This window comes from Mesitornis unicolor, unplaced genomic scaffold, assembly GCF_000695765.1.
Source record: "Mesitornis unicolor isolate BGI_N332 unplaced genomic scaffold, ASM69576v1 scaffold27474, whole genome shotgun sequence".
In the NCBI taxonomy this organism is placed as follows: Eukaryota; Metazoa; Chordata; class Aves; order Mesitornithiformes; family Mesitornithidae; genus Mesitornis; species Mesitornis unicolor.
In genome coordinates, this window is record NW_010182495.1 from 2,523 (window position 1) to 14,818 (window position 12,296).

The 12,296-nt window shown below is 43.0% G+C and overlaps 1 protein-coding gene across 1 annotated transcript in view; it reads right to left on the bottom strand.

Annotated features, from left to right (window-relative positions):
* The window catches only part of DUS1L (dihydrouridine synthase 1-like (S. cerevisiae)), a gene marked incomplete at its 5' end in the record, with an annotated part of 13,505 nt that extends 1,214 nt beyond the window's left edge, over positions 1-12,291 (bottom strand). Inside the window, 11 exons of the mRNA XM_010183806.1 lie at positions 2,648-2,685; positions 3,239-3,405; positions 4,231-4,319; positions 4,691-4,787; positions 5,413-5,557; positions 6,507-6,610; positions 6,766-6,848; positions 7,600-7,712; positions 9,468-9,518; positions 10,424-10,532; positions 12,067-12,291. Coding sequence (XP_010182108.1) covers positions 2,648-2,685; positions 3,239-3,405; positions 4,231-4,319; positions 4,691-4,787; positions 5,413-5,557; positions 6,507-6,610; positions 6,766-6,848; positions 7,600-7,712; positions 9,468-9,518; positions 10,424-10,532; positions 12,067-12,291 — 1,221 coding nt within the window. The remainder of the gene's footprint in view (positions 1-2,647; positions 2,686-3,238; positions 3,406-4,230; positions 4,320-4,690; positions 4,788-5,412; positions 5,558-6,506; positions 6,611-6,765; positions 6,849-7,599; positions 7,713-9,467; positions 9,519-10,423; positions 10,533-12,066) is intronic.
* Positions 12,292-12,296: the final 5 nt, after the last annotated feature.

The window sequence follows — 12,296 nt, forward strand, 5'->3', positions numbered from 1 at the left end:
GTGCCTGATTTGCTTGCTACTATCTGTAGCTGTGACTAAAAAGTAAATGTTACCACAGTAATTATTTTCCTTCTTGCAGCATAAAATATACCCGAGTATGTATTAAAGCATAATGTATGGCTCTTAGGGGACAGTAGCAGTTGAGTCTTGGGTAGTTGACAACTTGGCTACGCTAGACCGGGTGTCTGCGCGGCTTTGGCTCACAAATGCTTAGTGATCATTTATGACGGTGGTGGTTTGTTGTCCGGTGTGTCTCCCTTTGCCCCAGTTAAAAATTCCTTCATGTTTAGGGAGTCTTGCGTGGAGTTGAATTTTTTTTTTCTCATTGTTCTCCCCCCCCCCCATTCCATGACTTAACTTAGAAACATATGACCCTAAAGAAAAATTTAAAATACAGCCCCATACACAAGATTTCAAGGGCTGCCTAGAACATTACAATGATGTAAAAGCAAAACAAAAATGAGACTAAACCTAGATTCAGACTATCACAGTTGACGCACCTGGATTAGCTATATAAAACAGGATGGCTTTGAAAGCAGGCCAGGTGAGTGCTCAGTGTTTTTCCCAATAATAAGCACAGCAAGAAAACCATTTTCTTCCTTAGCTGCAGCTCCAAATTGAGCCCCAGGTGGCTGCTATTTCTAAGGTGCTGTAACAGGGCTACAGAAGAGAGCAGCACCACATGCGTGTGTCCCTGTCTCCCCACCCTCATAGCTGTAAAGCTACTTTTTCAGCTAGAACACTAATTCATTCCTTGCATCTTACACCCTGCTTGCACAGGTATGTTAGCAGTAATAAATACACTCTGCTCACTCAGCTCAGCAACATCTCCCTGTCAAGGAAACAGCTATGTTTTCCAAGGGAAAACAAACAAAAAACCAAGGAACCCCTTTCAAATATAAAGTATTTGAGGTTTCATACATGAAGTTTCAACTATATATGCTATATACAACCTGGAAACCAGCTGGCTTGCTTAATGTTGCTAATGATGTAAGTTGATGTTAACCTGCTAGCAAAAACAGAGCTGACTAGGTGCTCATTCTCATTCCAGTTAAGAGCATATATCCAAACCCAACAAGAACCAGAGCTGCACACTGCTGCCTGACACCCACTACAGACTATACTGCGACGATGTTTAAAGTATTTGCATTAATACACCAATAACCACACCAGTTATTCATATTCTCAGTCTTTGCAGGAAAACATTACCCACCACTAACCCTAGCAAGAGGGATTTTGTTTTTAATTTCACAGTAGAATATACACGAGTAATTACAGCAAGTGTGGAGATTTGTTTTCAAGAGGTCTTGGGAAGTTCATCTAACACGCTCTATTGTCTTAGCAATAAATATCCTCAGCAGCAGTAGGACTGCACTTTTTTGGAAACCGAGGCAAATAATCTCAAAGCACCTACATATGTTAGTGATTTTTGTGCAGCACCTTCACCTCAGAGATCAGTTACAGTTAAGAGGCTTTTGCCCAAGCATGAACTTTTTTCCTCTACATATCAGCAGGACTTGGTATGCATGCATTATTGGACACTGGCACAGACCTACCTCAGGATTTAGAATCACAGACCAGTTTGGGTTGGAAGGGTCCTTTAAAGAACATCTAGTCCAACCCTCCTGCAATAAGCCAGGACATCTTCAATTAGACCAGGTTGCACAAAGCCGCGTCCAACCTGACCTTGAATCTTTCCAGGAATGAGGCATCTACCACCTCTCCTGGCAACCTGTTCCAGCGTTTCACCTCGCTCATGGTCAAAAATTCCTTCCTTATATCTAGTCTGCATCTGCCCTCTTTTCATTTAAAATCATGACCCCTTGTCCTGTTGGTACGGGCCCTACTAAAAAGTGTGTCCTCCTCTTTCTTATAGGCACCTTTAAGTACCGAAAGGTCACAACAAGGTCTCCCCGGAGCCTTCTCTTCTCCAGGCTGAACAACCCCAACTCTCTTCAGCCTGTCTTCATAGGAGAGGTGTTTCATCCCTCTGATCATTTTTGTGGCCCTCCTCTGGACCTGCTCCAACAGCTCCATGTCTTTCCTGTGCTAAGGACCCCTGAGCTGGACGCAGCACTGCAGGTGGGGTCTTACCAGAGCGCAGCAGAGGGGAAGAATCGCCTCCCTCGATCTGCTGGCCACACTTCTGATGCAGCCCAGGATGCGGCTGGCCTTCTGGGCTGCGAGTGCACATTGTCAGCTCATGTCCAGCTTTTGGTCCACCAGTATGCCCAAGTCCTCAGCCGCAGGGCTGCTCTCAATGCCTTCGTCCCCCAGGCTGTATCAATACCAGTGGCTGCCCTGTGACCCAGGTACAGAATCTTGCACTGGGCCTTGCTGAACTTCCTGAGGTTCACATGGGCCCACTTCTGGAGCTTTGTCCAGGTCCCTCTGGATGGCATCCCACCCCTCAAACGTGTCAACCACACTGCTCAGCTTGATGTCGTCTGCAAGCTTGCTGAGGATGTGCTTGAACCCACTGTCAATGTCATTGATGAAGGTATTAAACAGTACTGGTTCCAGTCTGGATCCCTGAGGAACACCACTCGTCACTGATCTCCATCCAGACACTGAGCCATTGACCACTACACGGTCATTTTATTTCCATTAAATGGAAATGCTTTAATGGATGCTGGCACTGACTTACCTTAGGGTTTCCACATTGATCACATTTTGCATATTTGGCTAGGAAAGAGAGACAGAGACCTGATTTCAGCAATGGTATTTTTATGTGGAAGAAGTAAATTTAAAAAAAATCAGATCAGAAAAAGCTTGGCGCTTTTATAGCGCCACTTTATTTTTTTAAAATACAAATACAGTACCTTAAAGAACAGTGCAAAGGTAAAGATACTTGGACTATTTACGTGCCTCTAGCTAAATCCAAACACATAAAATTTTAATCCTCAAGTCAAGTGTAAGAGAGGAGGACATCTGCTTGAAATGCATACAAAATTTCAATTTCAAATACTAGGGACAGCTACAATTTAGTTTGTAAAGCATTTGGATCTTTAAAAAGATGCTTATAGTAAATCAGACACCTACTTCTTTGATCCTCGTTTTCTTTACGAACAAACGTAATTTGAAACACGTTGCCTACTACCAACATTTCCCGATAAGACCCCCCTCCTTTAAAAGAAGTTTCTGCAACTACATAAACAAGGACAACAAGGAGTGGCAATTTATGTCAAATGTGGTGTCGGCGACTTCCCATGCATTTATGCCAATATAAGGAACTTACGTTTTAAAGATGGATCAAAGCTTTTATTTGGATTTCTTAACTTCTTTTTTTGCTTATTCTTTGACAGAAGCTCAGAACTTCCATCTTCCTCCTCTTCCAGAGCACGTTTCCCTCGGACACCTTTTTCAGTTCCACTGGCTCCATTCTCCTTGCATCTCTCTTTTGGCCTGAAATAGTGAATATATCATCATAAATTGACTGAAGGGAAGGAGTAGGTGTTCCCTGGCCATGATTCTGGTTTACAGAAATCTGGGAAAACCGTAAACTGTTCTACCATGGCTAAATTGCAAGGAAATGTCATTGCCCTTAGAAGTGGAATAGAAAAACCTAACTTTTTTGTTAACATTGGCCGTTGATAACAGACACACTGTCAGATATATTGATTGGAAAGGCAATGAAAGCTGGCCAGTTAAATCAGTTAGGCATTTGAGCTAGGCATTTGTTAACCGTTATTCCCGGGTTTTACTTAAGTATTTACTGTATTTACCTGTTACCTGAATTTACCTATTAATCACGACATGCTCGATCTTTTCTTCAGCCCAATTTTCACAACAGAAAGGGAATAAGCTATGTGAAAAGCTTGTCCATACAACACAAGCATGCTTTACAGAATACAGTGTAATTCCTGTCGTGGCTACCCTGGTAGTTAGTTACCAGCAACATTCACGTTACACAGAACAATAAAGTACTGTCAGGTAGCATATCTGTTGCACAACAGGTTCTCTTTCTGAGCTGCCGCGGAATTCTTGGCTTTTAGTTTCCAGAAAGAGAGAAATCTGAGGAGGATCTAAAGGAGAAGATGTACACAATGAGTAACATCCCCAAGAACAAAGCAAAAAACAGGGGAAAAAACAACCCAGCATAAAAATAATCCAAAGTCTTCACTTATTTTTAAAAGAATGTAAGTTCCAAGAACCCTAGATGGGTCTGTACTGACAGTATGGGTGGGAAAGGCCTATGGGTACCTGTCCATGTTAGAGTAGGTAACTCACCCTGGCCTGATGTATGGCTGACAGATCCAGTGGAAAAAAGGCAACCCTTCTTTTGGCTTTTCTCCTTCTTTCTGATTAGCTATTTCTTCCTGCAGCATAGAGTTACAGTCAGTTTTCCTGGAGTTCACAGGAAATAATCTAAATAGTACTTCAAACTCCAAGAAACCACAAATTGGAATTTAAACTAACAATCAAACTGACAATTAAACATAGTCAAAAAACTTCTACTAAGACAGATGCATTGAAACAGATTTGTAACTCCTAAATCAACTGTGTTCCATGTGAAGCTGCTCAGGCTTAAGGGGCTGCTTTGCTACTGCAGTAAACTACCAACATCAAGGCTGGAAAGCCACAAAGTTTCAATGAAGTGACTAACAGACATCAACTGCATGACATACATGGTAAGTTCCCACCAAGTGCGGACAGTGATGCTCTGGGAGATTAGGGCCCATCATGGTACCTGACATCGTAGTTTCAGCTCTCTGTTGACATCTACAATGCCCTCTAGAGTCTTCACTTTTGCTAATTCTTCACGGAGCTGCTGGTAAACTTGAAGCCTGAGGCAAATCCCAAACATCAAGTCATATTTATTCATTATTGCTACACTGAGATCAACTAAAAATGCCTTTATAAAAGCTTTTAATAGATTTTTCTTGCTGTACTTGTCTTTGGTAGAAGCTTATCTTCTTTCTTGTAAGACCATACAAAAGCACACATACCTGTTCCTCCTTTCTAAACAAACACTGGCACACAATCAAGGTAATTTGAAATAAGCTAACATAAACGTACAGTGCATCAGCTGCTCCTCAGTATCTGCCCATGGCCATACTCTTACTCCACATCAAATGCAAGACAGCTTGCCACACAATGAACAAGGAGTCAGTTAATTCACGTTTGTCACAAAGTGCACGTGTGCATATGGGCAATTACCACACGATAGCTGACGTGGTGCGAGCTCACACCATAGCTTATCTTGCAGTAACTTGTTCATTTCCCATGCCCTGTTTCCCAGATAGGCAGAGAAGGGTAAAGGTCTCAGCCCACATTTTCTCCAGCCAGGTCCAGGAAACAAAACCTTGCAGCATACTAATTCTGGCCAAACAAATCCTTGTCCAGAAGAGTCAGACACTTGCTAAGCAGGATGAGCCCTGAAAACATTAGGAGTTTTCTGGAGATACTCACGTGTGATGCCAGAGCTTGAAGAGATGAGCCCTAACATAAGACAATGGACAAGGGTACTTCTGCACTATCTCCAGATACTCCTCAGCCATCTCCCACACCAATGGGTTTCGTCCCTCAAACAAAGCTGGGTTATGAAGATTACCTTCTAGGGAACGAAAAGAAAATTTTCATTTCAGGATTGAAACAGAAAACGAAATCTAGGCTCTGGAGCTTGATCAGCTCTGCTGTGATTCTACCAGCCAATCACAGATGCATCAGCCATGTATGCACAAAGAGGAACACAGTGTCCATAAAACTCTAGTCTGACTTCAGGATACTGTATTTCACTATACAATTCTTAACGGAGATGAACAGCTCATCTCTCATTAAACTAGATTTTCCAGAAAGGCATCCAATCTTGACAGAAAGATAGTAAAAAAATTAATTGAGAAATCACTGCTTTTGTGGCCCAATGGTTAAATATTTGGACAACGAGTGTCTTACCTTATTATCTGTAAACACGTTTGTCTGGCCTAAGTTTGCAGATACTGCTTCTCACTCTGCCTTTCTCTGCTAGCTTCACAAGCCTTTTGTTAATCAGTGTTTCTAAAAATAAGATTCTACAACCTCCCACAAGTATGTTTCACTGCTTTAACTGTGTAAGCGACTGGAAGCTTTTTCTGATGTTCTGTAGGAAGTTATGTCAGTTCTTTCTTGTCCCAACCCAACATAAACCATCTGCAGGAATATTAATCAGTGGACGCACCTACTGCATCAAGATCCATTCGAAAAACATTCTATTGATTAACAGATGTCATGGAAGTGTTCCAGGACAACAAGAATCCCATATGCCTTTGTGAAGTAACTACATTTGAGCTGTCCACTCAACGGTACTACAAGTCCAACATAACAACTCTCACAAATCTTAAGTGATTCCTGGTCCTGGTACGAGAAGGCCAGTATAGGAGGAGAGAGAAGGGCCACTCGGTTTTCAATCAAAGCTGTTCAGCAAGTCAGTCTGATGTAAGCTTTTAATAAATGTATATGGGGCTGTTAAGAGAGTAAGAAACAGTTTGTATTTTCATCTATTATAAGTAAAAGTTCACCTTCTTTACCTGCACTCATGACACCATGCACTCCTGTCTTACGGATACATTCTTCCACATCACTGAGACACTGGATGTTTCCATTTGCAAATACAGGAATGCTTACAGCTTTTCTATACCAGTGAATAAAAAAGATGCATAAAATTGAGAATTAGGGTCAACCCAGAAATTCTGCTGCTGTAACGCAAATTTGTTTGCTCTTCAATGCCACTGCACACTCTGCTTAAAATCTACTTGAAATCCACTAAGATTGGTACTGCTCACTAACCTGACAGCTTGAATGTGCTCCCAAGATGCCACACCAGCAAGCGGTCCTTTCTGTTCCTTAGTACGGCCATGCACAGTCAGCAGCTAGAACACAGAGTAACATTTATTTTTCATGTGTATGAAACACTGGAACTAATCCACCGACAGAAATTTCCTTCCACCTCACAGACCTCATGGATGCCACCGAATACCCACTGCTATTTCAAAAGTGCAGGGACTTTGGTCTCACAGAAAAGTATCAGCAGCCCACCTACCATGACACGATCTTGGGCTTCTTTCAGCTTGCTATTCCACGGCACGACAAGATTGTATCTTGGAAGACCCTACAGATTTCCTATCGCATTGGCTCCCATTTGTGATTCGCTCTGGAAATTTGTGATATATTGACCTGATTTGCTTCTCAGCAGAAGGCCTGAATACTGTCAGTACTGGCTCTAACTACAGAACGCCTCTTCCAACTTAGCTAGTTAAATCCTAGAAGGCTGCCTATTTCTTCACCAGTGGTGGCCATCTCTGATACTGGTTTTTCTGTGGATTTCATGCATTCACTCTGCCTCCTGCAGCACTACGTTAGACTGAGATGCTCAACCACAGTGAAGGATGCTGCACTGTGCAGTGATTACAAGAGAGATTCTGAAATCATGATATCTTCCATATCATACTATTGACCTGCTTCCAACGACTGCAAATACATACCGCCTCTCTGCATCCCGTTTTCTCTGTCTGTAAAACAATATAGCCTATTCATCTCCACAGTTCATCAACATCTGATCATCAGATGCTTTACATAGACATGTGTCCAGTGCAACAGTACAGGGAGCAGCTGCCTCCTTACCTGGCAGCCAGCTTTCTCCAGCATCTGTGCATACTTCACTGTCTTGTCAATTTCTGGGAAAACGCGGATTTTGCATGTGATGGGAACAGAGAGCTTCTCGTTAGCCAGTAAAACTGGGAAAGATTGAAAAGACAGGTAAGTGGGCTGCACAATGCTATGAAAAGTGCCTACTCGAGTCCTCAAGATCTGATACTGGGTACAGTATGGAAAAAGCCTGAAAAGTTAATGCTATGCAGTTCTCACAGCTTAATCAATCAGCAACGTCATCTGCAATCCTTTTTGCAGAGGTTAATCAAGTTACAGTAAAACATGAAGCGCTAAATCTACATTCTAACAAGAAGTTATAAAATAGTCAGCATTTAATAGCCCTAACGTTTCCCCTGCATCAAACCTCCACTTTCGAGGATCACCCCCCCCTCAAGTCTTAATCATTGATACAGGTTTACTATCAACACAGGCTATTGTACTCCTCCTACTTGCCAACAACAGTAACACTTGCTTGTCCACCTTTCCTACAATACATGTCTTGCTTCTTTCCCAATTACAACCCAAATAATCATGACGAGTAGAGTCTTGTCCATGGCAAGCAGAGGCTTATCAACTGAGGTAGGCTGTGGACCCCATTAAGTAGTAAATGTAGGTTACAGTTAGGATGAAATCTAGAACAGCATGTTAAACTCCCACAGTGTTTTTGTAGTGCACAAAATCTGAAAACCACTTAAAAGAGCGCTAAAGAAGACAGCCAACAAGAAAACACTGAGCAATGGCACACCTGAACTTCTCTTCTCTTTCAGAGCTTGGATGTATAATGTAGGAAGTCACCTGCTTTCTTCTAATCCAAATCCTAAAAGCTCTAATGATAGGTACTTCCTATGACCCTTTCAAAGGAGCAAGGAAGGTGTATACACGTGCAAGCAAAAAAATATTACTCTGTCATTTTAAAGAAGGCTGGAGGCGGAGGAAGAGGAAGTTTTGCTGACCTTTTATACAGTAGCTCAATAAGACAAGTCTCTTATTAAACAGCTTCGGTTCTCACCCAACTAGATGACCTGGATTCTCTTCTCACTTTGAGGCTGTCCCGATTTGTGTCTTTTGCTCCTAAGAAAGTGCCCTAACAACCCCATTATGTGCTGGGCACAGAAGCACTGTCTATCTTTCCAGGTCCTCAGCAGTGCCTTTGTGCCAAACATCGTTCAAGATCCCCTGGACCACAAGGAACGCAAACAGAAGTAAGACTCTAACTTCAGACACTTGCTTTGAAGTGGGGTGAAGGCACATTCTCGGCTCTACACTTTGACCAAAACCTTGCTTCTTAAAACAGTTTTGAATGTATTTCTTACAAAGATATGATACAGTTTATAACATCCTACACAAATTTGGAGAACAGATGCATAACTTGCCATGGTGTAAACAGGAGTATGCTGAATTGATCAGAAAAGGGCAGCTGTGGGTTCAAGCAGAAATGCAACTCCTAGCACTAGAAAACTTCAAAGTGAAAAAGTAAAGCACTGAGACCTTTGCTCTTTATAGAGGTGGAGAGCCACCATTAGATTGGGACTTAATTGACTCACTTTCACCTGAAGTCCATTTCAGGTACTGAAGTCTTTTAGCAGTTCTAGCATGTACTTTTAGTGGGTTACCACCAAGTATCTTGAGGGTGCCACTGCAATACAGTAAGAAAGAAAGAAAGAAAGAAACACACACACACACACACACACACACACACACACACACACACATAACACCCTCCCTACAGAAACATCCTGCACCTCCTTTCCCCAAGAATCCCTAAACCTCTCAGTGATGAGTTCATCCCATTTCCTTTCAAAGTGAAGCCTCTCTAAGGTGAGGCCTCTCTAAAGACTTACTCATTCTCTGAAGAAGATCCCACTCCTCTTGCAGAAATGCTCCATAGTGACCTGTAACAAAATAGCATGTGACAGACTTGTGCAGAAGAGTACGATTCTGAAGTACGCAGCTTTCATAAACATTTACATACAAAGATCCAGACACTCATATGCCTCCTTAGCAGAAACAGCGTTGCTTTGTCCTGCCCAAACTGGAAGAGTTGGGTTATTCTGTTCCCCATAGCAGCCTAGATTTACAGATCAAACAATGAATCCCCACACCCTACTTTCACCGCTACTCCCTGAGTGTGCTGACACTGGCAGCTCAAAGTCCAACTTGAAGGGGTTTATACCAGGTGTTTAAAAATTCCCTTCAGGATAAAACCTGATCAGACTGAAAGATCTATTTGCCCTGTACAGCAGTGCTCATTTTCTATTAGTCTTTGGAAGAGGAGTGGGCAGTTACTGAACAAATCTCTCCTCAACTTCCTAACTGATCCAAAATATTCAACATTGGTTCTGGTTTTCAAACATAGCTATCTTTGAGTATCTTCAAGGGATTCGGCAGGTGTTATCCTCTTGTACGCTACTGTGAATAAACTCTGTGCAAGTATCAAGGCAACAGAGGACACTATGAAGTGTCTGCAAGATATAACTTCAAATGCAGTTTTGTAAAATTAGGCTGATTGAGCAACTGAAATCAGAAAAAAAAAATCAAGCTCTTGCTAAAAATATTTTTTCTGAAGGGTATTCTAGACACAAGAGAAGTTGGAATTAATTCTATCTAATTTTTGGTTTAGGTACTACAAGGCATTATCTTGGGTAAAGCGGGTGTAACTAAGTCTGACGGTAACAGTACTGCAGCCACCCTCCCCCACCACCAAGACTTAATTTGGTCCTCTCGATGTTTTACTATCAATGTTCACATTTAAAACACGCCATTTCTCTGTTTATCCAAAGTTCAGATTTGCACATACCTCTCTTTGCAATCATTTGAGGGCAACCCAAATTTAGGTCTATGGCATCACAATAATCCTGAGCCAACAGCGCTGCCTGGACAAACACTTCAGGGTCATTGGCACAGAACTGAGAAAGACAAAGAAAAGTGGAATAATCAGGCAATAGCTTTTTTCAAGTACTGACAACACATTATGACATAGTTATAAAGCAACTAATTGCTAAAGAAACCAGGCATAATATGCACAGTTAGTAACAGCAAACACAATTTCCCAAAAAAAGCCCAACAAAAAAAATCCTCTGGCAGGGGGGTTGGACTAGATGATCTTTCGAGGTCCCTTACAACTCCTAATATTCTGTGATTCTTCTCACTTATGCTTTTAAACAGATTTCCTAAAATTCATTATTAACAAGAAACAATGCCAGGTATCCATCTGCCAAATTTGTTTTCAAGAGTCTGCGACCAAAACCCAAGCCTGCCCAGAAATTCTGCAGAACTCTGTAAGAATTGCTGTACTGGGTCAATCCAAAGATTAATCTAGCTAGTTCTGTACCTTATGTCCACAAGCGGCCAGTGGGAAGAAGACGAATACAGCAATCTCACAGTAACTGACTCTTCAGGCAGGCTCACCCAGAACACACAGCTTACTCAGCTGAAGATCTGTGTTCAAAAGACTTACAGATTTCTAAGACTATTTAAATTTCTGCCACTTGGATTTTTCTTTGGCAGAAGAAACTACTTCACGTGGAAAAATGAGAATATACAAAGCTGTACTGAGACAGACCAAAGGTTCACCTCATCCTGCTCTGATAATAGTCAGCCACAGATGTCTAGGGAAAAGCAGAAGCTGGAAAGGATCGTCAAGGACTCTGGTACCAGAAGAGGCGTTTCCTGCACCTAGTGACCCTTGGTAGAGTTTACTTTCATTTGCTTTCTAAACTCACTTAATCTCTCAGCAAGCAGTACATCCTATGGTAATAAATTTTGCAGTTCATAACTGTCTCGGCCCTTATTTAATGCTCGTTTCCCATTCATCATCTTCAAGCCAGTCATACTCTCACACACTTCTCTCACCTCTCCCCCCAGTCAGGGAGAGGCTTCTCTTCCAGGATGAAGAGTCCTGACCCATTTAACTGTTCCACTTGTGTATAAATCCACCATTCCTCTGGGCATGGTGACTGCTTTTCCTGGCATCGTTCTCCAGCTCCTCAGGTCCCTCTCCTTCTGTGGGATGGAGTGGAGGGAAGTACCTGAGCCTCACACAGTACTCAAGCAGCAGAAGCAACACAAGCTTAAAGTGTGTCCCATCTTCTTTGCCTCTTTTTTTCTACAGCTAAGCACTGAGCTCACGGTTTCAGACAACTACGCAAATATATGTGATCCTCCCCAAGTGGCATTAGGTCTGGAACAACCCTTGACCCTAGAAGACCAGCTGCAAACTGAACTCACACACACTGTGAAAACGCTTGGATTTGTTACCACAGTCTGGGTGGAGGACGAAGGCACATCTGGCAACGCTGGCTTACTTTTGCAGCGTTACCCAGGAGCGCCCCGAAAGGAGAACCCCGGGGAAGCTCCTCCCAGCTGCCGGCACTCCTGGTGCTCGTGCTGGCCGGGAGCACGGCGGGCGGCCGGACCTTGGTGGCGTTTCCCGGTGCTCACCTGCACGATGAGCGGACGGTCCTCAGGGCAGGCCTCGCCGTAGAGGTTCTCGCGGCGGTAGTTGGCGTCCCTGAGGAAGACCTGAGCGTGCAGCATCGGCGTGTAGCAGAGCTGGGCGCCGTGGCGGCGACTCAGCAGCCTCCAGGCCAGCTCGCTCTGGTCCACCATGGGCGCCACCACGTAGTGTGCGCTCCGCAGCGTCTCCCTCCAGAAGGCCTCCCCGCGCAGCT